The following is a 25910-nucleotide window of genomic DNA, read 5'->3' on the forward strand; positions in this document are numbered from 1 at the left end:
AAGATGGAATTACGATGCCGGCTAGATTATGGGTACGACAACGGCGCCCATTTCTGCCGTGAAGGAGTAATGTGTAAGCATTATTGTGTTTCGGTCTGAAGGGCGCCGTAGCTAGAGAAATTACTGCGCAAATGAGACTTAACATCTTATGTCTTAGGGTGACGAGCGCAATTTTTTATTTATTTATTTGTTTTCAACACTTACATCTAGCTTTACAGGATTATTCCTAATGCGCTAGTGTAACATTCATCTTATAAACTACAAAAATTAAATGAGCATAAACTAAAAAATAACATACGGTACCTTATCTAATTATATACACTTAATCTTATATTATAAAATTAATACCAAAGAACCTTATCTAATAATTATTATGCATAACTATCATAACATATAGCCCACATTGCAATCCTTGTGAATTCACTGAGAGTACAACAAAACAGGTCGATCCGCTCGGACACAATGTTGAGAGTACTAAGTGCGCGCGCCAGCGGCGCCTTCTCGACCAGGTCCGGCACTCGAAGATAAACCTGCCCTAATACGTCCGCATTAAATAACTTGCCTCTTATAATTTTAAAAATATATAGAACAAGCGCTAATTCCCTTCTAGACCTTATCTCATTGTATCCGACCATACCTAAAACAAATAGTGTAGGGTACATTAATGGGTAAAATGGGTAAATCCCATAAAGCCTCATGTACAGGAATCTAACAAATTTGTTTTGCACCCACTCCAACATAGGACTGTATTTAGCCTCATGTGGAGCCCAAATGACTGCGTTACTTTTTAGTTGACTTCTTACCAACGCGTTGTATAATGCTGTAATAGCACTTATGTTAGTGAAACCACTAACGGTACGGAGCAAGAAACCCAAATTTCTGTAAGCTTTCTTACAACAATGTATAATATGATCACGAAACGAAAGCTCAGTGTTAAACCTGACTCTGACTTCTAAAACTCTCGAGATTGGTATCCCCTCCATATTATAATTATAATAAATAGGGGCCCGTAATTTAGAGAAAGTGATGACTGAACATTTTGAGCTATTAAACTGTATTAGGTTGTCCTGGCTCCATGTCACCACTCTATCTATATCCTCTTGCAGCTTCACACAGTCATTTTCGGCATTCACAGTCGAAGAGAGCTTAAGGTCGTCCGCAAATAACTAGCATTTAGCATCCTGGACCACCTGCGGTAGATCGTTTATCATTAAAATAAACTGCAAGGGCCCTAGGTTGCTGCCCTGACTGACACCTGACCTTGTGAAATATCTCTCATATAACTCGCAAAAAAGTTAAGTAAATGTGGAGTGAACCCGACTGATGCTAACTTTTTGAGCAATACATCGTTATCGACTAAATCAAAGGCTTTTCGAAAATCAAAGTATGCTACATCAGCCTGTCCCCCACCGTCCACTGCTGGAACTATATGAGACATATAGCCGAGAAGATTGCTGGTAGTGCTTCTCGAAGGCCTAAATCCATGCTGAGACTCTGATAGTTGCGCACTAACTTGAGTATAAATACTATGAATGGCGGATTCTAATACTTTGCAGTTGGCATCACTGCAACTGGCCTGTACCCCTCAATCTGTGTTCCACCCCCATCTTTCGGCACTGGGACGACTCGGGTCACTTTCCACTTCTCGGGAAACACAGCTGCCTTCAGGCACAGATTGTATATATGAAGTAACGGCTCGGCCAGGACAGACCCGCAGTCTTTAAATACATAAGGTGGTATACCATCCGGCCCCGCAGACTTTTTCGGCTTAAGTTTTTTAAGTGCCTGTCTTACCTCGTCTAAGGTCAAGTGGCCTATGTGCACCCGCGCCGCTCCGTTCACTCCACCCGCTGCCGCTACTGCTGCGCTAACATTCAGTTCAGCTCGTTGTGAACTGTAGACTGAATGGAAATACTTGCCAAACTCTACAGCGCATTGCCCGTCAGTCAATACCACCCCACTCTTCAAAATTTTTTGCGGACCCCTACTACTTTTTTTTTTATTTACATAGTTCCAGAACGACATCGGATCCTTAAGTAACTGGTTCTGAACTCGATGCTCATAGTGCCGGTGGGTGAAATCTATCATGGTTTTAACACTCGCCCTACACTGAGCGAACGCTTCGTAATCATACCTGGACTTACTCGCCTTATACCGTCGGTGAAGCTTTGCTTTTAGTTCTATGTTGCGAATTATTTCAACCGTGTACCATTCGGGGTAAATGTACCTCGAGGTTACCGGACTTCGCTTTTTTTTTGCAACGCAGTCATCAGTGATTGATGTAAGAATATCATAAAAACAGTTCAAGCTTTCGTCCAAATCTAAATCATACAATATAGACCAGTCTACCGCGGCAATAGACGAATACAATGATGGGAAATCCACCGGCACCGGCGGCGCCGCCGCCGCGCACACGGTCACCGTCCCCGTCGAAAGCGAACTTAAAACTAAGTCCAGATATCTGCCATTACAATTCCCTACTTTGTTGCTCTGAATGAACTCACAATAAGTTTGAAAATATTCAAAATAATTATTAATAGACGTAGAACACGAATATAAATTAAAATCTCCTACAACTACTACTTCACTAAATTTTGTACAGTATTCCTCAATAATACTAAACAGTAGCATATATTCCGTATCACTAGTGCTAGGCGGTATGTAAACTATACATAACAAAAATAAGAATTTCTCGCGCCTATAGACACTCGCACAAACTAGTTCGAAGGAATGAGCGTCAATGTTGACGTCACTGTGTACTCGCCGCAGTTCGAGGTGCGGTGTGGCCACGAGAAACGCGCCGCCCTGCTTACGTCCATCTGCTCGGTCACACCTTATAATACTGTAACCAGGCAGAATTATTTCTGCATCGTAAATAGATTTATTGCATCCCGTTTCCGTGATTGCAAATAAATCTGAATTTGCGGAAGCCAACCCCGCATAAAATTCTTCTAATTTTGTGCGGAGACCTCGTACGTTTTGATAAAAAATCTCAATCGATTTGACCTGCTTTCTTTGTTTTAGATCTTTTATCTGACCGACGAAACCACACCCATTCAGAAAATTCGACATTAACAGGCCAAATTTCTGGTTCACATAATTTTGCATACAAACTTTCCGGTACTCCTATTATAAATGAAGCATAGTCTCTTTCGGTTTTATGTCTTATTTTCTCAACCTTAATTAATTTTTCTCCACCACATACTTTTTTAATAATATATGATTCTAAGTTTTCAATTGAAGTTTCTTTTTTCAGACGCCACACATGCAGATACTTTTTCCTCTCTGTTCCTTCAATGTCCTTGGAATTTATCATTCCTCCTTTTTTTATCTCCTTATTTGGATACCTACTTTTTCTCGAACGAACATCTGTCCATACATTATCCTCTATTATTTCATTAGTTCTTATTTGCGGTTCCTCAGCGACTTGTCTGATAATGTAGTTAGTTGCCCGCTCTTCAACTACAATATTTTTATCGAGTTCCATCAGTGAATTATTCTTACTACTGGTCTTTGAAAGTAAACCAATATTTGTTGATACTGCATTTTTTGTGGCCACACTTGGTTTTGCATCCACCTTCATTTGATTTTATGCTGCAACCTTTGCAAACGACATCGATTGTTTATTAATGCTCGATTTGGATTTTTGTTCTAGATTCCTAAATTCTTTTAAGCATGTTTCTAGATCTATCTATAGACTATCGTTAAAATTTAAGATCGTAATATTATCGTTAGATATATCTTTTGATTTCATTCGGTTGCCACGCTTTGCGTTAACATTTACAAAATTACTATTTGGAGCGAATGTTTGATTTAAATTCTGACCCCGGGCTGGAGTTTCTGAGTTATTACTTTTCGGGTTACTACACATACATTCAGGACATACCCATTGATTCTTAGCTTCCTCGGTAAGCACCGTAAATGGTTCCGATGTCATTGCTAAACACTGCACATGGTATAACTTTTTACATGTTTCTTGCGAACACTTCATATAAGCTATATCAAATATCCCGGCACTACAACCATCACATTTTGTCTCCATTTCAATGGAATAACAACAATTTATATTAATTATATGAGAAATTACTATTATTCACCATCACAAACGTACACGTCCGCCTTCGTTCACGCGCGAGTATAACCGTATTGTAGTACCGCTCAGGTTTTTCTAGAATCCTGAGCGGCACTGCATTGTAATGGGCAGGGCTTATCAATTAGTCAGATGAATGTCCTTATCGTCTCGTCCCTTATTGTCATAAAAAGGGGGCAAACTGGCAAGAGGCTCACGTCATGGAGAGTAGTAAGGCAACCGCCCATGGACATCCGCAAAACCAGGAATGAAAAGATGAAAATCAAGAGATTCGTTACCAGCTATATAACAGTGGGGCAACGCTGCCGATATTACAATATACAGTATGGAAATAGCTTGTATGAAATAAATGTAGGTACATACTTGTTAGCATATTTGCTGACGATTTACCAAAAATTAATGAAATCCGTGCATTGGTTTTGTCTAAAGTAGGCTTTTCATTTGGAGCCAATTTAAACGTCCTGTAAGATTTTGGTAACTGGGTCAATGATTCAATGAACTTGAATATTTCAATATCAAAAAGCGGCAACGCCACCTTATGATGCCGTGCAAAAGTTGAATAGCAGCGCTGGAAAGTTGCCTTTGAATAGCGCCTCCCGCGGCTGTCAAAGAGATACCGCCAGCAAGTGTATTTTATAGCCTAAACACATGGTCGGATTTGGCCCGGCTGAAACTGTACTGTACTGTCTGGTACCGGAACATTTTTTTTATTTATGGAAAAGGAGGACAAACGAGCGTACGGGTCACCTGGTGTTAAGTGACCGCCGCCCACATTCTCTTGCAACACCACTGGAATCACACGAGCGTTGTCGGCCTTTAAGATGGGTCGTATCGTCCCGGAAACACCGCACAAGGAAGTTCATTCCACAACATTGTAGTACGTGGAAAAAAGCCCACGCCAGGACCACCACACATTCAGATGGTGGGGATGATATCCTAACTTGTGGCGTGTCGTGCGAAGGTGTAATTCGGCGGCAGGAATCAGGTTAAACAGCTCTTCGGAACACTCCCCGTGATAAATGCGGTAGAAGACACACAATGAAGCGACGTCTCTACGCAACGCCAAGTGATCCAGCCGTTCGCAGAGCACTGGGTCCCCTACAATTCGAGCTGCTCTGCGTTGCACGCGTTCAAATGGATCGAGCTGATACAGGGGTGCGCTAGATCTGAGATAACAGCAATATTTGAAAGAAAGAAAGATTTTTATTTTGAAACGCATAAGTAAGTAGTATACAAAGACATAACATAAAAAATAAATATAAACTTAAGATTGATAAACAAGCAAAAAACAAAAAGACTGAAACATTTCTATTATTTATATACGATTCAAAAAATGGTCCCAACTCAGCATGTTGCTGGTTTGAAAACCAACGCTGGTCTTCCGTTGGGCCATTTTGTAACGTCACGAAAAATATTTATATATAAATTAAAAGCAAAAACTTTTTACTGGTAGGAAACTAAAAGTAACGTGGTATAAAAACTAAATCTTATAGACTTACATAAGGTTACCTAATTTAAAATTAATTTCTTAAGTGTTTCTATCTGATTATAATTAACAATGGGCAATGAATGAGTTAGAATGTTCTACTTGTATACTCAGTGGCCGCATGTAAATAAATAGATAATTTCTGTTCGTTGCTTGTTACGTTAACTGTCAATTATAATTAATCCCAAAAAAAAATTTTGTTTATGTTTTGAATTGAAAAGATAATGGAGAAAACAATATTTGGTGAGTACCTATTCTTGTACATTGTTATAAGTAAAAATATATTAGGTAAAATACTTTTATAAAGTACTGGTGTCATGTCTCAGTGGTTCCTCTTGTTTCTGATGATTTAACAAAAACTGTTTGATTTTTAATTTAAAACTTTGTTTTTTGCATTGCAGGCTCCTCATTGGTGGTGGAATATTGTTCCAACACTTGGACGCAGCATAACGAAAACTTCCTCTAAAGGCTGCTGAACTGTGTTGAGGTATTGTGATTTGCATAGCAGCTTTTCGAGTATCACAGGACCTACGATCTGAAAACCAGGAAAGCTTTTTATATAAGTAAGTAAGAACCTTGTATTTTATAACATCAAAAAGCATGCAGGCTAAGTGAAGCTTACGTCTATGTCTCATTTTTAGGATGCAATGTTTATTTAGGAATGGTGTCACATGGGCCCTTAATGGAATGTTAAAGCTAAAACGAGCACATGCATTTTGAACACGCTGGATAAGATTCTGGATTTTTTTTAACAAGCGAGGACCAAAGGCTGTGTCCATGTAGTTGAGTTTTGAGAGAATTTGTGACTCAGCTAACTGAATACGTAAACTGTCATTAATGTAGGGTCTTAAACGATACAATATTTTCAGCTTATAGACACAGTTCTTAACTGAGTGTGCAACATGCTTCTCAAATCGCAATTCACTGTCCATTATCAACCCTAAATTCTGTACTTCATATATTTGCTCAATGGATCTTTAAGCCTCACTTTCTTTACTGTACTGATTTTACTAACTTGATGCTTAGAACCACATATCATGAACTTGGTTTTATCTGGGTTGAGTAACAGTTCATTTTTCTCAGACCACATGGCTATTCTAGCCAGGTCTACATTTAGCTTTTGTATAGTTTGATCAATGTCAGCAGGCAAGCAAGAGATATATACCTGTATATCATCTGCATAAATGTGAAAATTGCAGTACTGTATATGGCTTTTAATATCAGCAGCATATAAAATGAAAAGAATGGGACCCAAAATAGAACCATGGGGTACTCCCCTTTTTATATTTACCTTATTTGATAATAATGTAGTCCCATCATTTTTCTGTAATTTCACATATTGAGAGTGATTGCTTAAGTAACTATTAAACCACTTTAAAGCATTGTTATCAACACCATAATATCTGAGTTTGGATAACAGCAAAGTAACATTAATTGAGTCAAATCCTCTAGAAAAATCTAGCAATACTAGTAATTTACACATCCCATTATCTTGTGCATGTAGTATATTGTCTGTAAAAACAAGCAAAGCTGTCACTGTACTTCGACCCTTTCTGAATCCCGACTGTAGTTCAGGCAAAATATTATTCTCTTCAAGATATTTTGTAAATTGTTTACAAACAGCTTTCTCTAACACCTTTGATAAACATGGCAATACACTTATAGGCCTGAAATCGTTAATCTCACAAGGGTTTGAATTTTTTGGTAAAGGCTTCACAATTGCTGTTTTCCATGTGTCAGGGCATGTGGATGTGCTAAAAGACATATTTAAGAAGTTTTTTATAACCTCTAGTGTATATGGAAATGTCATAATAAGCATGTCCAGAGTAATGTTATCGCAACCCACAGCATTTGACTTAAGACTTTATAATTTCGAAAATTTTATCAAAATCAACCATCTTAATTTGAAACACAGCATCACTGTATTTATGATATTCATAGTATGTTAGCTGCGAGATACTAACATTAGAGGGACCTGGTATGTCTAAAAAATAGTTATTTATCCTGTCCGGGTCACTGAAATACATGGGCAGTTTTTAGGTAATAAAACATTTCTTAGGTTTTTCCAGAGCAGTTTTGGTTGATTTATTTTATTATTTATATTATGTTTAAAGTATGCAGATTTCTCAAAATAAAGTGCTCTATTTACAAAAGATTCTAATATTTTATAATAGTCTTTTTTTGAAGGTCGCTTTGTCTTATGAAAATCCTTCAACTCCATAAGGAGTAATCCTCAGCTGCATCGTGGTTTTAATTGTGTCAGTTATCCATGGGTGCCTGGGTTCTTTGACAACAATGTTTTTATTAGGGGCATGAACATTAAATATAGTTAAAATGCCATGGTTCAGTGCCCTGACCATTTCATTAACATCTTGAAGTGATGATATCATGTCCCATTTAACAGATCTCAAGTCATTATCAAAAACCTGTGCCAATAGGCCTGTATATTATTGTCTTAGGTGTGGGTTTATTTTGCTTAACACTAAATTCACAGACAACAAGACAATGTCCAAATAAAGAGCCTAAAGGCTCTACTATAATATTCTTATTGTGTAAATCGGTACATACAACATCAATAAGAGTTTGACTAGATGTTGTGAAATGAGTTGGTTCTGTAACAACTTGTGTCAGGTTAAAACATGTAATGAAGGTATTTAATTTACATGTGTCAGTGTGATTTGTTCTAAGCATATTAATATTAAAACCTCCAAGCAAAATTAAATTATCATAAATAGGAAAAGAGCTAATTGTGTCTGTTAATGCATTAAAAAATAAATCCATGTTCATCCAAGGTGGCCGATATGCAGTGCCAATCACCAACTCCTTTCCATTAAGGGTCATGGTGAGCTACATTTGTTCAACTGAACTATGAGAAGGATCTATTGGGTGACAGAGGATATGCACATTTATATTTTTTTTTGGTATAGAACCCTACACCACCTCCTCGCGAACGCGCCTGTACAGGGCGTGGTATGTGTCTAAGTTGGTAACCCTGCAATGTAGGGGCTCGACCCTCTTCACCAGATCTGAGCCATGTCTCATTTATGGCCAATATGTCTATGTCATGCCTAGTCACTGTGGCTATAAAGTTATCATGGTTAGTACTGAGAGAGCCTGCATTCAGCAAACCAGTTTTTAAATGATTACTAAGAATTATTATCTATATATAGTGGATGAACAAGAGATTATGTCACTAGTATGACAACTTCAACTAAAATGTAGCTGCGGTGCTGATGAACTACCGTCAACTCTTATAAAAAAATGTGCCGAAGAACTAGTTCCGCCGTTAACTTTAATCATAAATCAGTCTTTTTCTGAAGGAATATATCCTGAATTTCTAAAAATTGCTATTATAAAACCAACAAACAAGAAAGACAAAAAAACTGACCCCAATAACTGTCGACCAATTGCTCTATTACCTGTAATTTCAAAAATATTTGAAAAAGCCATGTTCAAACGATTATATTCCTTTTGCCAAACATACAATATTTTTGATGACGCCCGACATGGCTTTAGGAAAAACCGCTCGACCACTCTGGCAACGTATAAATATATAAATGAAGTATTGAACATATTAAATAATCAAAAATACGCAATCGGGATTTTATTTGACATGAAGAAAGCATACGAGACAATTAAATACGAAATTCTTTTAAATAAACTATATGACATTGGTATCCGCGGTGTAGCTCATAAGTGGTTTACTTCCTTTCTCAGCAATCGTTCACAGTACGTCGAAATAGATTATCTAGATGAAAGCTCTAAAACTATATCGCGCGTCAGGTCGAGGGCCCAGCAGGTGTGGACTCAATTCCTCAGGGGTCCGTACTCGGATGTGTCCTCTTTCTTATTTACATCAATGACTTTCCGAAAGTTATTGATGTACATTGTGTTATGTTTGCAGACGATTTTTCCGTTGTGTTCCCTTGTATAAATAGTAACAAACTTAATGAAAAAATGGAAACAATTACAAATAAGGTAAAGGAGTGGCTAAGCGATCATAATTTAGAGATCAATTTCAGTAAAACAAAATTAATGCAATTTAGACCGAGGCAAAAAAATGAACTAGACATAAATTATACATATTATAATAAAACAAAATTAGAATGTGTTCAAAATTTCTCTCTGCTGAGTATAAATATAGATTATAATGTGAATTTTAAATCACATATACAAAAAAACAAATTAAAATTATCACAATTTATATACGCTTTAAGAGAACTAAAGAAATCTACTAATTTAAAAACGACAGTGACAGCCTACCACGCCTACGCACAAGCGTGGCTAAACTACGGCGTCATACTGTGGGGCAACAGTGTAGATGCACACGAACTCTTTATTTTACAGAAAAAATGTATTCGTGTGCTTGCAAATATTAAACAAAGAGAAAGCTGCAAACCTCATTTTCAAAAACTAAATATTCTTACATTACCCTGCACATATATATTCGAAATATGTAAGTTTGTAAGAAAACACCCAAATCTATACACTAAAATCATAGACGTGCCCCGGCACAACACACCTCGCTATAAAAATAATCTTTGCAAACTAACTCTAAATTAACATTACATAGTTCAGGTCCCTACCCAATGTCAGTTAAAATTTATAATAAGTTACCAGAACACTTAAAAGCCGAAACCAATATTAAAAAATTGATAACCTCTTTGAAAAAGTTACTGTTGGAAAAATGTTACTATTCCATTAATGAATACCTAGAGGAAAAATATATTTGAATGTCTGCCCCTCTGTCGTTCATTGCTATGCGTTATTACGAGGTGCATGTGATAATTATTTAGTACTACAATTTTGTTTAGTAACTAAGTCACATGTAACGCAATTTAATTAAATAAATAAAATATATAAAAAAAAGAAATACTTACATATATAATAAATGCCTTGTATAACATAGAACACCCAGTACAATATAATAATATTTATCTCACCTTGTATAAGTGTACTTCCTTAAGATAAATTGTTAACTTTGTTGTTTCAGAAACTCCACAACATAAAGTAACCATTTTTAGAAGTACAGCTGGGTGTGGTGGATGTATAAGCATCAATCTGATTAGGAATAATGTTCCATGAAATTTGGGCAGTGTTTAAATCACCAGCTACTAATGCATCACTGTTATCTATCAGAGTAATAGCACTCACTAGTGATACAGTATAATTGATTTTCAAGCCAAAGCAAAACAAAACAAAACATTGTTAAAGGTGGCGGCAAGTATACATCACAATTACATAAACTATTAAATATATTTTTATCAGGCATTTGTGATTTTATTTTTATCCACAAATCCTCTATTGTACTTTCATAACAAAAAAGCCTTGAATATTCTAGTTCCTTTCTGATTACTATCAGGTCTCCACCGCCATCAGATTTAGCACTATTTGTGTTACACCTATCTCTACTATATATTTGGTAATTTGGGTTAGGTACCTCTGCATCGAAAATATTATTATTGAGGTGCATTTCTGTGAGAATAATTAAATCATAACTACAGTTTAAGCTAGCTGTGTAAAGATTCTGCAACTTGCCTCGGGTGCTTCGTGAATTTTGGTAATAAATATTTAATTCATACATTTAACTTAACCTACAGATACATATCATGTTAATACAAAGTTTTTTTTTTAAAACTACTTATTTACAATATTCCTTAAGATTTCAGCATTCTTTACCCATACTGCCGAAGTAGAATCATCTTTTCTTAACATTACTCGACCATTACGAACCCAAACATATTTGTTCTGGTTTTCCTTTTTAAAGATGCGGGCCTGAGCATGCAGCTCTCGGTTGCTTGGTGACAAGTGCTCCATTAGATAAATTTGATGGCTGGAGCTGCGCTTTGTAGAGCGCTAGAATGTGGGCTGGCTTGAAGTATTGCCTTGTTCTATTAATGACGCCGAACTTCTTCGACGCCAATTTGGCTTTGCCCTCCAGATGGCCACCGTTCTGGCAATCGCTCGAGATTTTGAGACCCAGTATTCCGATACTAGGCGAGGCTTTAAAGCCGGGTTCATCCACTATGTTCGCGAGCCTCTTGCGCTCCGCGCTCCCGTAACGTTACATTTTACATACAACACTTAAAACTGAAATACTCTAAGTTCAATAAACTTATAACTCTTACTTATTACACATTAACACTTTCACTTACAAATTTGACTTACACTGCAATACTAACTTTAGATAACCATATTTTTTTTTTATTTATTTATTCTAAGCACTTTATGATAGACCCATACATTTTACAAAATAGTTTTGTTGAATTTTAGGCAAAGGTTTTGTTAATATATCAGCAAGTTGATCCTTAGTTGACACATATCTTACTATAATAACACCTGCCTCTAGTTTCTCTTTAATAAAGTTATACTTTACATCAATATGTTTTAACCTCTTTTGATCTGGATTCTTAACAGTTTTAATACAGCTTTGATTATCCTCAAAAATAGTAACATTTTCTATCATAATATTCAAATCTTTTAACAACTTAATAAGCCAACATGCTTCCATTGATGCTTCACAAAGTGATATTAATTCTGACTCAGTAGTGCTTAAGGCAACAGTACTTTGTTTTCTCGACTTCCAGATAACAGTATTATTAAACAATTTAAACAAATATCCAGATGTGGACTTCCTATCAACAGTGTCTCTACCAAAATCTGCATCTGCATATCCTACCAATATACCATTTGAAACATTATCTTTCTTAAAACATAATGAATAATTAACAGTCTGCTTAATGTATCTTAAAACTCTCTTAATAGATTTATACAAGTTTTCACAAGGTTTTGATTGAAAGGGACTCAAGTTACAAACTGAAGTTGCATATCAGGCCTTCAACCAATCATAGCATACATTAAAGAACCAATAAGTGATCTACATTTATGTTCCAAACTTAATTCAATCTCAGAGTTATCAATTTCTAAAATAAAATTTTGATCCATTGGTGTGTCACAACATTTACAATCCAGTCATACCCCATTTGTTTAATACACTTTTCATATAATCTGTTTGGTTTATAAAAATGTCTAGTCATTTACTATCCAAAAGTTTCTGATTATTTTTCTTAGGGACTTCTTTCCATGTCTGACTTTCTTCTAAAACATCTATTTCTTCTTTAATCGCTTTTAACCATTCTCTTTTATCTTTCCTGTTCTGTATTTCTTCAAAACTTTGTGGTGCATCTTGATTACTAGCCAATAATGCATATAGAACTTCTGTATCATCATCAAAATCTAGAACATAGTTTTCATGCCATTTTGGTTTAGTTATTTTCCTTTTACTTCTCCCTGTTTTTTCTTCATTTTTCTTCATTTTCCTATTCAACTTTAACCTCTTGTTTTACTTCTTGACGCTGTTCACCTTCCTCATTGTCTTCATATAATTCTTCACTCCTTGAATAATCTTCATCACACTCTTCATTAGGCTGATCTTTATATGATCTATATTTTCATTCGTTCTGCGACTGCATTCATTTGTGGATTATACGGTACTGTATATTGTAATTGAATACCTACCTTTACAGGCGCCTGTTAACAGGGGTACCGAATTTTACAACTATAAGGGCAATTTCAGTATTGTGTTATTTATTTTGGCCGATGCTCATTACAAGATTAGGTTTGTCGATGTCGGTTGTCAGGGCCGAATATCTGATGGTGGAGTATACAAGAATACTAAACTATACTCTTTGATGGTAAAAGGTGAATTGAAATTGCCCACTCCGACACCTTTGGAAGGACGTAATAAAGTTATACCATATTATTTACTAGGTGACTCTGCATTTGCATTGACCGAAAACATGATGAAACCATTTCCCGGCAAAACACATGCGACAGGTACTCTTTAAAGGGTGTTCAACTATCGTTTAAGCAGAGCACGTCGTGTTGTGGAAAATGTTTTTGGTATAATGGCACAAGTCTTCAGAGTTCTAAGGAACCCTCTTATGGTAGAACCAGATAAAGCAGCAGTTATAGTACTGACGGCCGCTCACTTGCACAACTATTTACGAGCTCATTCAGATACTTACTCTTCTGGAATAAGAGACTGCGAAAGTTTAAGAAAGGATTATGAAACATTACAACCAATAAGGAACTGTGCACGTCGGTCTCCTGACAATGCAAAAGATATAAAAAAGAAATTAGGGGATTATTTTTTAAAGGAAGGAGCTATTTCATTAAAATAGACTGTCTGAAACGCACGTTTTCAATTTAATTATTAAATACTAGCTGTCCACCGCGACTTTGTTCACGTGGGATAAGTTTTTGTCCCGGGATAAAAGTTTCGTAAATGAAATTGAATGCCTTTGTTCTTTATTTTGAGAAATCTGCATACTTTAAACATAATATAAATAATAAAATAAATCAACCAAAACTGCTCTGGAAAAACCTAAGAAATGTTTTATTACCTAAAAATAATATTGAACTGCCCATGTATTTCAGTGACCCGGACAGGATAAATAACCATTTTTTAGACATACCAGGTCGCTCTAATGTTAGTATCTCGCAGCTAACATAGTATGAATATCATAAATACAGTGATGCTGTGTTTGAAATTAAGATGGTTGATTTTGATAAAATTTTCGAAATTAAAGAGTCTTAAGTCAAATGCTGTGGGTTGCGATAATATTACTCTAGACATGCTTATTATGACATTTCCATATACACTAGAGGTTATAAAAAACCACATAAATATGTCTTTTAGCACATCCACATGCCCTGACATATGGAAAACAGCAATTGTGAAGCCTTTACCAAAAAATTCAAACCCTTGTGAGATTAACGATCTCAGGCCTATAAGTGTATTGCCATGTTTATCAAAGGTGTTAAAGAAAGCTGTTTGTACACAATTTACGAAATATCTTGAAGAGAATAATATTTTGCCTGAACTACAGTCGGGATTCAGAAAGGGTCGAAGTACAGTGACAGCTTTGGGACATGCTGAGTTGGGACCATTTTTTGAATCGTATATAAATAATAGAAATGTTTCAGTCTTTTTGTTTTTTGCTTGTTTATCAATCTTAAGTTTATATTTATTTTTTATGTTATGTCTTTGTATACTACTTACTTATACGTTTCAAGATAAAAATCTTTCGTTCTTTCTTTCAAATATTGCTGTTATCTCAGATCTGGCGCACCCCAGTATCAGCTCGATCCATTTGAACGCGTGCAACGCAAAGCAGCTAGAATTGTCGGGGACCCAGTGCTCTGCGAACGGCTGGATCACTTGGCGTTGCATAGAGACGTCGCTTCATTGTGTGTCTTCTACCGCATTTATCACGGGTAGTGTTCCGAAGAGCTGTTTAACCTGATTCCTACCGCCGAATTCCACCTTCGCACGACACGCCACAAGTTAGGATATCATCCCCACCATCTGAATGTGTGGCGGTCCTGGCGTGGGCTTTTTTCCACGTACTACAATGTTGTGGAATGAACTTCCTTGTGAGGTATTTCCGGGACGATACGACCCACCTTAAAGGCCAACAACGCTCGTGTGATTCCAGTGGTGTTGCAAGAGAATGTGGGCGGCGGTGATCACTTAACACCAGGTGACCCGTACGCTCGTTTGTCCTCCTTTTCCATAAATAAAAAAAATGTTCCGGTACCAGACAGTACAGTACAGTTTCAGCCGGGCCAAATCCGACTATGTGTTTAGGCTATAAAATACACGTGCCGGCAGTATCTTTTTGACAGCCGCGGGCGGCGCAATTCAAAGGCAACTTTCCAGCGCTGCTATTCAACTTTTGCACGGCATCATAAGGTGGCGTTGCCGCTTTTTGATATTGAAATATTCAAGTTCATTGAATCAGTTACCCAAATCTTACAGGACGTTTAAATTGGCTCGAAATGAAAAGCCTACTTTTTGACAAAACCAATGCATGGATTTCATTAATTTTTGGTATATCGTCAGCAAATATTCTAACAAGTATGTACCTACATTTATTTCATATAAGCTATTTCCATACTGTATATTGTAATATCGGCAGCGTTGCCCCACTGCAATATAGCTGGTAACGTATCTCTTGATTTTCATCTTTCCATTCCTAGTTTTGCGGATGTCCATGGGCGGTTGCCTCACTACTCTCCATGTCGTGAGCCTCTTGCCAGTTTGCCCCCTTTTTTATCACAATAAGGGACGAGACGATAAGGACGTTCATCTGAATAATTGATAAGCCCTGCCCACTACAATGCAGTGCCTCGTCACCTTAAGACATACGATGTTAAGTCTCATTTGCCCAGTAATTTCACTAGCTACGGCGCCCTTCAGACCGAAACACAATAATGCTTACACATTACTCCTTCACGGCAGAAATGGGCGCCGTTGTCGTACCCATAATCTAGCCAGCATCGTAATTCCATCTGATACAAAAAAACTCGTAATTTTTCTAGATCGCTAATGGGAAACGGGGTCGCTATCCATCATGACGTAGTCTAATGCACATCCGTTAAAGTGTAAAATTAATAAGCTTATCAAAAAGTAAGGATAATAAATATCTATGAACAACACGAAAATCTTTATTGCATAAATTGTAACAGTAACATTTGAATACAAATTATTTATTTTGATTTTCTAGTGACGTGATTGTATTAATAACGTAGTCGTACACTAAAGACGTTGCATTAATTCCGTACGCATAATCTATATGACCGTAGTTACTGTCCGCGTTCAGAAACTTCTCTGCAAAAGGTAGTTCATTGTACAATCTCTCGACATCGAGTACGCGGGATAACGCGTCACCTTCTGAATAGTATAGGAAAACCGGCGCAGTAATATTGCCCAAGTTATAATCTGGTGGACTGATACTTCCATAAATTTTTTGATTTCTCAGCAAGCCAAAGTTGTAACGCCGGAATCCCTTCTGTGATATTCCTTGCAAGTAATGAGTAGCCTGTCTGATTGAGGATCCTGCGGGAAAGTGACCAAGTATCACTGGCAGCATAGTCTGAAATGTAAATATTATTTCAAAATACTTTTACTTATGTTAGTTAGTAATTTTTTTTGCATAGTAAGATTGAGTAGCGTTGCTTGCAGCGGGGACATGTGCCGGGACGTCTCCTTCGCTCAATGCGTAAACTCGTGAACGGGTGCTGCTTGTGGTACCAGGTCGATCCGTTATAGTTAATAAATCATTGCATTTGTTGGATGCAATAACTAATTTTGACAGTAATCACGACCATCATGTTCATGAAGCATCCTTACACAAACAATAAATACAAGCTCTAAAGATTGATTGATCCGAGGATAATAATTAAATTTATACAATTTACTTTATTGTTTATTTTAATTTATACATTCATATATGATGCAGCTCCCTACAAACTAATTTGTATTGTATATTACAGCCATTGTAAAAAACCTCTATTGATTCAAAAGAGTGGTTGAGTTCCTTGTATGTTCTTCTCACGAGCTCTTCTTTTTTCGAACATATGGTAGATTCAGTAATTTAAAAAAAGTGACTGGTTGCGCCAGGGAATTTAAAGTGGACTGTATTAATAAAAAGGGGACTCAGGTGAACAGAACAGGAATAATTGAAGTAAAGGCCGGTAATAGCCGGTACTCACCTCTTCTGCAAGATCCTGGGTTCTTCTATATTCGCCTGAGTGTGCTGGCGAACCACAATATATATATCGCGGGAAACTTAACGAAGAAATCACTATGATCTCACGACGGCAAATCGACAGGAATACGAGGATTTCCTGGATTTATACTAAAATGATGCGGGAGCTCAACCTTCGCCTGCGGTTACTTGGCGGAATGTGTGTTACGCCATACGACCATAGATGTCTCGGCTCGCGATTTATTCTTAACTTGTACCGGCAAGGTTGCTAGGATAAAGGTGTAAGGGGTTAAGGAAAAGGTTGTGTGTTATTTGGACAACTGTTGTTACCAGTGACAATTCAAAAGCGTTTAGTTTAAGTTTGACTTTGATATCGAATTTGAAAACAATCACAGCGATCTGATCGGTAGGTTACGTACTCCAAAGTTTTATTTTTAAATTGCTTCGGCAATTTTCGTATTTATAATAATTGTAATAAGTTACCGTGTTTAGTTGGTCCGGACTATATCCACTGATTAGGAATAGAATATTGCTACAGACTGGTTGGAATACTGCCTCATCACTACATAAAGATTGGCCAGCCCATGTGTAAAAAGGACTGTGTGACAAAAATTCTCCAATACCAAGCAGATTGGCTACATCCTGCAAAAAGCAAAATGAATAGAAAAAAGCAAATATTCCGAAATTCTTGCGCAAATGTGCGCACTTTTGCGCACTTAATACATGATGTTTACCGCAATTTGTGTAGCAAATGGAGCCAGTGCTCTGAGTAACAGATTTGGAACGTGGGCCATGTACGCTATAGGTGCTAGGGCGTGCATTGAAATGATCTTGTCATTATATTCAGGCCGGAGAGATCCCATCACATAGAACGAAGTGGTGCCCTGAGAGAAACCAATGTAATGCAATTGTTGCTTGCCAGTATATTCCAGTGTATAGTCTATCATCGACGGTAAATCAATGTGTCCAATTTCATCCCAAGAGAAATTCCAAAAGGCAGTATTCAATAGTGCATCAGGCCGTAACCATTCATGTCTTCGGGAGTAATAGTTTCCACGAGCATTACCCATCCATACATCATATCCCTCTTCAGCTAGGAGATACGCTAAAATGAAAAATATCAAAAATTTTATTATAAATTTGATTCATTATCATCATCAGCCGGAAGACGTCCAGTGCTGGACAAAGGCCTCCCGCAAAGATCTTCACGACTATCTGTACTGCGCTGCCCTCATCCAACGTATTCCGGTGATCTTGACCAAATCGTCGGTCCATCTTTTGGGGGGCCTACCAACACTGCGTCTTTCGGTACGTGGTCGCCATTCGAGGACTTTTCTGCCCCACCGCCAACCTGTCCGTCGAACTATGTGCCCACTGCCACTTCAGTTTCGCAATTATTTGTTTTTTTTTAATAAAAGAAAATAAAATATAATTTTTTTAAAAATAAACAAAATTAACAATAAAAGTTTTTGCTTAACGCACCCAATCCTGAACCCGGGCCCATTAGAATAAAGTCGGCAGATGATCCCCACAGCCCGTGCATAACAAATACGACGGGTTTGTCTCCAGGCTCATTGTTGTTGTCTCGGCCATAAGGAATACGATGCATCTGCAAAATGTATCCATCGGGAGTGACGACCGTATGTTCCTCTAGTGGATATCTGTACTTCGCCGCGAGATCAGGCTGAAAATATATTTGTGTTTCATTTTGAATGCTCTTGTTGTTTTGAATTGCTCTTTGTCTACATTTTTTATAAACAAAATAAACCAGTGGGAGGCTCCTTTGCACAGGAAGCCGGCTAGATTATGGGTACCACAACGGCGCTTTTTTCTGCCGTGAAGCAGTAATGTGTAAACATTATTGTGTTTCGGACAGAAGGGCACCGTGAAATTACTGGACAAATGAGACTTAATATCTTATGTCTCAAGGTAACGAGCGCAATTATTGTAGTGCTCAGAATTTTTTGGGTTTTTCAAGAATACTGAGCGGCACTGCATTTTAATGGGTAGGGGCGTATCAATTACCATCAGCTGAACGTCCTGCTCATCTCGTCCATTATTTTCATAAAAAAATGTTAGCTTAACTTAAGCAGGCACTATATCTATGTATAAAGTGTCCTGGCATATAGTAATAAAACTTACGGAATAGTAACTTTAAACTATTTTATCAACGAAAATACCCCATATAGAAGGTCAATTCCAAAACCCCAGTCTGCAGCTACTTAATTTTTAATTTAGCAAAATTCACCTTAATTTGTAAAATAACGGCGGTGTTAGTTCTACGTCATGCAAGGGCTCAATGTTGGTGTTATTTTAAAGGCAAGTTTGTAGAGTAACGAATACTATAAAAAAAGCTAGCAAATAAATGTTTTTTTTTTTGTGATTGCCGGAGGGAGAAAATTCATATTTTCCAGTATTTGAGTACATCTGGGCGATGCAGGTCTTATGGCATGAGGATTTTCAGCAGCGTGTGTCAATTGCAAAACAAAATGTAATCCCCGTTCTCGAAATTTAATATATTTAATAAGGTGAATTTTGCTACGATAATTATAAAAGTAGCTGCAGGCTGGTAGAGTTTTGGAATTGACCCTCTATATGGGGTATTTTCGTCGATAAAATACCCTCTATATGGGACATTTTCGTCGCTAAAATACCCTCTATATGGGGTATTTTCGTCGATAAAATAGTTTATAGTTACTATTCCTAAAAATTATATTATATATTCTATTCCTGCAAAAACTACTGAACGTACTAAACTACCATAAGATGCAGAGTGTTTCGGGGAAGATTTAATTTGTGGTGATTACTTATCTGGATTCTGAATTTTTTGACTAAGGGGTTGTATCACAACGTTCAAGTAAAGATAGGAATAGGCTACTTGCTACTTATCTATCGAACAAACACATCATTTGCGTTTCACAATACAAGTATATAAATGGTGTATAGCATAAGATATAGCAGATAATCGGCATTTATATTATAGGAAGGATCTAGTGGCAAATATCATAGTTTTTTTATGGAATAGGAGAACAAACTAGCGTACGGGTCACCTGGTGTTAAGTGATCACCGCCGCCCACATTATCTTGCAACACCAGAGGAATCACAGGAGCGTGTTTAAGGAAGGTGTACCAGCTTTTTTTGAAGATACCCATGTCGTATGCGTATAATGCGTATATTATTTTTGTTTTATCATTGTCTTATGGTAGGTACAGGAGGGACACATTTTACCACTTTGGAAGTGTCTGTTGCAAAAACATTTTAGTTAAGAAAAAAATGATTCTAGAAACCTCAGTATCATTTTTGAAGACCTATCGAATGGGTTGGTTGAAAAAAAAATGGGGAATCCCCGAAATGTATATATCTTTTATTTCTGTCTTTGTGTGAAAATCTAAGGGTGGTTCACAGAATACATCTACTTACCAAGTTTAAGCAGTATAGTTTTTATAGTTTCGGAAAAAAGTGGCTGTGACAGACGGACGGACAGGTATAGCGTATCTATATGGGACCTGTTTTTGCCATTTGGCTACGGAACCCTAATAAAAAACTAATTTAAACGTGCATAGATAATAAGGTAGACGGCAAACGAACATGAATCGGTAAATTCGTAATCGTTTGATATGTTGCAAAAAACCGAAAAGGGGGCTGATACGGATGTTCGTGTATTCGTCTTATTCGTGAGAATAGGCAAATATAGACAAATAGAGCCACTTCATATAGTTGTATTTGGACGAAAAAAAAACAAATAGCGAATACGAATAGCAATGTGATGTTGCCACCGTAAGATAACTCAGTCTTATCTTTTCAGTGTATGTCACTTGCACGGCATTCGCCAACTTGACTAACATTACCAGTTCACAATGGAATCAGTACCTATTTACTTGTTACCTGCTGTGGCTTGCTCATTGCTCGTTTGGCTAGATTTAAAGTTTGACCGATGGTCAGCGCTGACGTCAGTCAAACGTAGCTATAATAATGAGAACATAATATTATGTACGCGTACAGTCTACCGCATCAGCTAACAATTGCTACGCGCGTAAAGCTACGTGGCGCTGACGAGAATCGTCAGTCGAGCTCGTCGGTCTTGCCTACGTCGGTCCGCTGTCTTGCAATTGCGAATTGGCGATAAATAAAATATATGTTCAGTGCGACGCTGGCCGAGCGACCGAACGCACGCGCGTGCATAACATCGTAATTAAAAAATATATTGTATAAATTTCTCCTTCAATTAGGCACTCTAATAATTAATTGGGTAAACATGATATCTTCTCATATATTTATTCCGTAATTGTACTTAAGTAGTACGCACATATTAACAAGGTTACAATATGAATTAATTTTTCTTCACAATTGTACACGTCCAATCAAGTTTGATGTCAGCTGAGCACTAAATGCAACATGGGTAGAGGTGTTCGTTATATTAGATAGCTGATAAAATAATCTAATATATATTTATAATCATATTACCTATTATTTATTAAAACTGGCAAGCGTTATTTAATGTTAATGTGATACGCGATTATTGTCACATCCCAAATTATGCTCTAAGAGGACTGCATAAGAACTAAATTCAAATAAAGTCATTTATAAATCATGCGATGCGCTATTTTTGTCACCAGCCAAATTATGCTCTAAGAAGACTGCATAAGAACTAAATTCAAATGAAAGTCGTTTATAATTGAAGCGATACTCTATTTTTGTTACCTGCCAAATTATGCTCTAAGAAGACTGCATAAGAACTATATTCAAATAAAAGTCCAGTTGTAATTGGAAATATATTAGGCAAAAGAATATATTTTGTTTGGCTATGCAACGCGTTAGATTATTTTTTGGTTGAATAAGTATCAAATCTGTGCTCTAAGACGACTGCATAAGAACTTTATTCAAATAAAAGTCGACAAACGAATACAATTTGTTCGGCTATCCAACGTTAGATTATTTTGTTTGTTTGAATAAATATTAAGTCAGATCGGATATAACGCGCTTGCGGCTCACTTGACTTCGTATGACGTAGGTATTTTAATTAGTATTGAACATTGATTATTGACTATCGTGCGTTTGTGAATGATTTTGAATTGATTGTTTGTAAAGTTTATTTTATAGAATAGCTTAAAAAGTTTTATAAAAATTGTATCTAAATTTAGTTTTTTATCAGTATAGTGTAAATAGAAATAGGTTGAGTATTTTCTGTATAAATAGTTTCAAATAACTATTGTACATAAAATCAATGCACTTTTAAGTACCTACGCCTGACAATTTAGTATTTACTGAGTAGAATAACGAACTAGAAGATTAAATTTAAACTGCATAAATAAAATCAATAAATAATAGATATTTATATTTTATTATAAATCATAATTTCAGTCAGACAGTCCTAAGCATGTATAAAAAGTACGAAGGAAATTCAATTTTTTTAATAAGTAGGTACATTATTAGTAAGCACTTTTAAAAGCTCACAGAACAATAATGTATAGAATAATACTGAACAGCGCACGATACATCAACATTCTGTAAGGAATAGCAACGATAATCAAACGCATCATATGTCATAACGAAGTGTACTAATATATTATAGCGTATAAAATATTTATAGCCGTTGCGAACACCTCTGAACATGGGCAGCGCGTATTTGTACGCGCTACGGTCGGCCGAGCAAAAAATTAAGCTTTATTATGATTTCGTATGTGTTTTGTATGGTGCTTGCCGATGTCTTGATTGGTTTCTCGATTACTCTTCATTCTCAACAACCGCTATGGTTTGATTTTCATGGACTCTTTCCGTGCCTACCTTGTATGACCTTGCTTGCACACTTAATACCGAAAATCGCTCACTGACATGTAGGTATAAATTGTTATCTTGGATTTTACCGCCGTCTTGAGGAATTTGTTTTTGTAGTAACTATGGATGTGCATATGAATTGTAAGATGTGCATTACTTATCTTCCCAATGGGAAACTTGAGATATTCTGGCAAGTAAAATCAGGATCGTAGCATAACGGAACAAAAGTTGTCTAACTTACCTCAAAAGAAGATGTACCAATGACCTATCTAATAGGATGACGAAGTCGTGCCTAGAATATTATATTCATTAGTCATCTGATTTATAATTTTCACCAAGATCATGCAATCTTATACGGCTTGCGGATTTTTCGCGGCTCTTGTGTTATAAAAGGACATATTATTATAAAGATGCACAAAATTAAAAAAAATCATAGAATTGTGGTCGGTCTGTCATAAGACGTTTTTGATTTGATAAGGTAATAAAAATTACATAAAAAAATAATTACAGATGAGGCTACAGATCTATAAGGAGTACATAGATAAACTTGATCTATGCTACTTACAACATCCAGTAACGCATCTTCTACAACGCTGTCCGAAATTCGTCCAAATTTGTTGTTTCTTATCAACTCTTCAACATAATCAGCGTTCGGCGATCTACCCGCATGCGTAACTGCTACACAAAATAGAACCAAAAGAGCAGACAGCATTTTAGAAATGGTTGCATTTCTCGAAAATAATTCAGTCTTATATAATTAATTAACATCAGATAAGTCTTATAAAATTAATTGATATCAGATAAAGCGGATATAAATCATAATTATGCTATTCAATGATAAAATTCATATAAATGTGAATATTATCCGAAAGACTTAATAATAATAATAAGGATTAATAATACTAACAAATTATAGACCAGTTTCTATTGTACCTACAAAAAAAATGAAATATAATATTAAATCAAATTTTAAACCATTTCTCTGGCAAACATATCTAACATCCCAAACAATTTGGTTTACCGAAAGGTCGACACATATTTAATACTTGGGAGAAATCAGATAACGCTTTAGGAATATTTTGTGATCTTTCGATAACATTTGATTGCGTAGACTATTGTTCCATTGTCCGTAAACTAAAAACTAAATTATTATTACTTGATCTTATTACGTCACACTCATCTAATAGAACCCAGAAAGTAGTAATTACTAATGAACATTCATCAGGAGCTGTAATGCGGATGGGATTGCCTCAGGGTTTATTCCTAGGACCTTTCTTATTCCTCATCTACATTGATGATACGCCATTTGCAGCCTCGAAAGAAACCATAAAATCAACCCTTAAAACTTTTAGATTCTACTTCGTCCCTTGGAATAGTATGAGGTGGAAAACTCCAATAGGGCCCTCATATTGAGGCAATCTCAAATAAACTCAGTGAACACAGCGAGCTTTATTTATTTAATCGTGAATCGTGAATGATCGTGCCTCCACGCACTAGAACAGTCTTTGGCGCCAATTTCACAATCGCTCGCATAAGTAAAGTGTATAATTAACTCAGTCCGTTAATTGATATTGTTGCGTAGCAACGCTTCGACGTATATGACGAGAATGTCAAATTTAATATCGCGCAGCAATGAAAATGACGAGAGTGTCAAACTTCGAGACATTGTTAATTTCAACAGTTCCGTCAGCAATACTCGTAGCTCAGCGGAAAAGTGTTTACTTTAGACGCTGTAGACCCGGGTTCGATACACCTACGAGTGTATGGATTTTTTGGGTTTTGTAAAGTTAATGGAAATTTCTAGAAAGTTCAAGATCAAATCGAACAGAGTAAAGAGGATGGAAAATGTGTAAGCAGGATAACAATAGTTAAAAGAAATTTCTAGTACAATTTAAATTTAAAGATGGAATGGGGGAATCATTTTGAAAATAGAACAGATCCGGGGGTATATAAGCCGTACTAAGCGTGGCCTACGGCAGTTCTCGTTCTGACTCGAAAGTGTTAAGGAAGAAGAAGAAGAAAAGAAGTGTGAAAAGTGCCAAGTGTTCCAGGTGAAGAAGAAGAAGCTAGAAGTGACTTAGTGTTCGGTGCGGTGTGACGCGTTGAATGTACCGCCGCCCACAAGAGGAACAGCGGCAGACCGGCGAAGTGCAAGTTCTGAATAAGTGAACTCAAATACAGACTCGTTCCTATAAGCGGAGTATTATTTCCAATCCCTGACCCACTCCCGTGGCAATATGAACATTGATTCCCCTAACACTTTTCGCAAATTAAGTATCAGCAATCTAGTAAAAATAAAAGTTAAAAATAAGAGCGACCATTATTAAGACAAAATATTATAAATGTCATAGTTAAATTAAAAATTATGTTCAAAATACGCAGTTACTAAATACTTATTTGTCAATGTTACTTCAAGGCTTTAAAGTCATTTTCTATTAAAAATTCACTGATCTTATAATAACATTTATGCACTAAATATATTTTAAGTTTATGTTTAAATTCCCTTTTAGGCTAGTTTCTCACATGCTCTGGTAATTTATTATAAATTTGTTATGCCATGCAGATTATACTTGAGTGTTTTAAAGTGGTGTTTGATTTCTCCAGACATACAGTTTTGTAAAAGTGGGAGTTGTCTTTTACGAAGACAGCTACTTCTAGAATATATAGCGCAGGTACCGTTAAAATACTGTGTTTTTTAAAGTAGGGTACGCAACATTCTGTCCTTTTTAATTTAAACATAGCTACACTAGCTTACAGCTTTTTTGTGAAAGAAGTACTGCATGGCCTCCGCTACTGTTGCCCCAAAATATAATACCGAAGCGAAGTATAGATTCAACTAACCCGTAATATGCAGACAGAAGGCCTTATATGGGTAATCTTGGATAGATGAAATAGTGCGTATGCCTGCGAGTTCACCCTTTTTACAATTGTCTCCGTCTGTTGATTCCAGGATAGTTTATTATCAATTGTTATACCTGAGAATCTAGCTGTTCTGGATGCATT

At 36.5% G+C, this 25910-nt stretch overlaps 1 protein-coding gene and 1 long non-coding RNA gene across 5 annotated transcripts in view; one reads left to right on the forward strand and one right to left on the reverse strand.

Moving 5' to 3' along the window:
• The window catches only part of LOC126965041 (lipase 3-like), a 59294-nt gene extending 35675 nt beyond the window's left edge, over nt 1-23619 (reverse strand). For 2 of the 4 annotated variants that reach the window (XM_050808475.1, XM_050808476.1), the window contains exons 1-4: nt 23473-23619; nt 18614-18815; nt 17866-18236; nt 17615-17773 (exon numbers count right to left, since the gene is read on the reverse strand). In XM_050808475.1, the coding sequence (XP_050664432.1) occupies nt 17615-17773; nt 17866-18236; nt 18614-18815; nt 23473-23619 (879 nt within the window). Of the gene's footprint in view, nt 1-16068; nt 16517-17614; nt 17774-17865; nt 18237-18613; nt 18816-23472 lie in introns of those variants that run through there. The other 2 variants (XM_050808474.1, XM_050808473.1) reach the window with 2 other exon arrangements.
• LOC126965163 (uncharacterized) lies at nt 5731-10845 on the forward strand. Its single transcript, XR_007729485.1, has 3 exons — nt 5731-5819; nt 5978-6139; nt 10570-10845. It is a non-coding gene; the product is annotated as an uncharacterized LOC126965163 (long non-coding RNA).
• Nucleotides 23620-25910: the final 2291 nt, after the last annotated feature.

This window comes from Leptidea sinapis, chromosome 6, assembly GCF_905404315.1.
Source record: "Leptidea sinapis chromosome 6, ilLepSina1.1, whole genome shotgun sequence".
Classification (NCBI taxonomy): Eukaryota; Metazoa; Arthropoda; class Insecta; order Lepidoptera; family Pieridae; genus Leptidea; species Leptidea sinapis.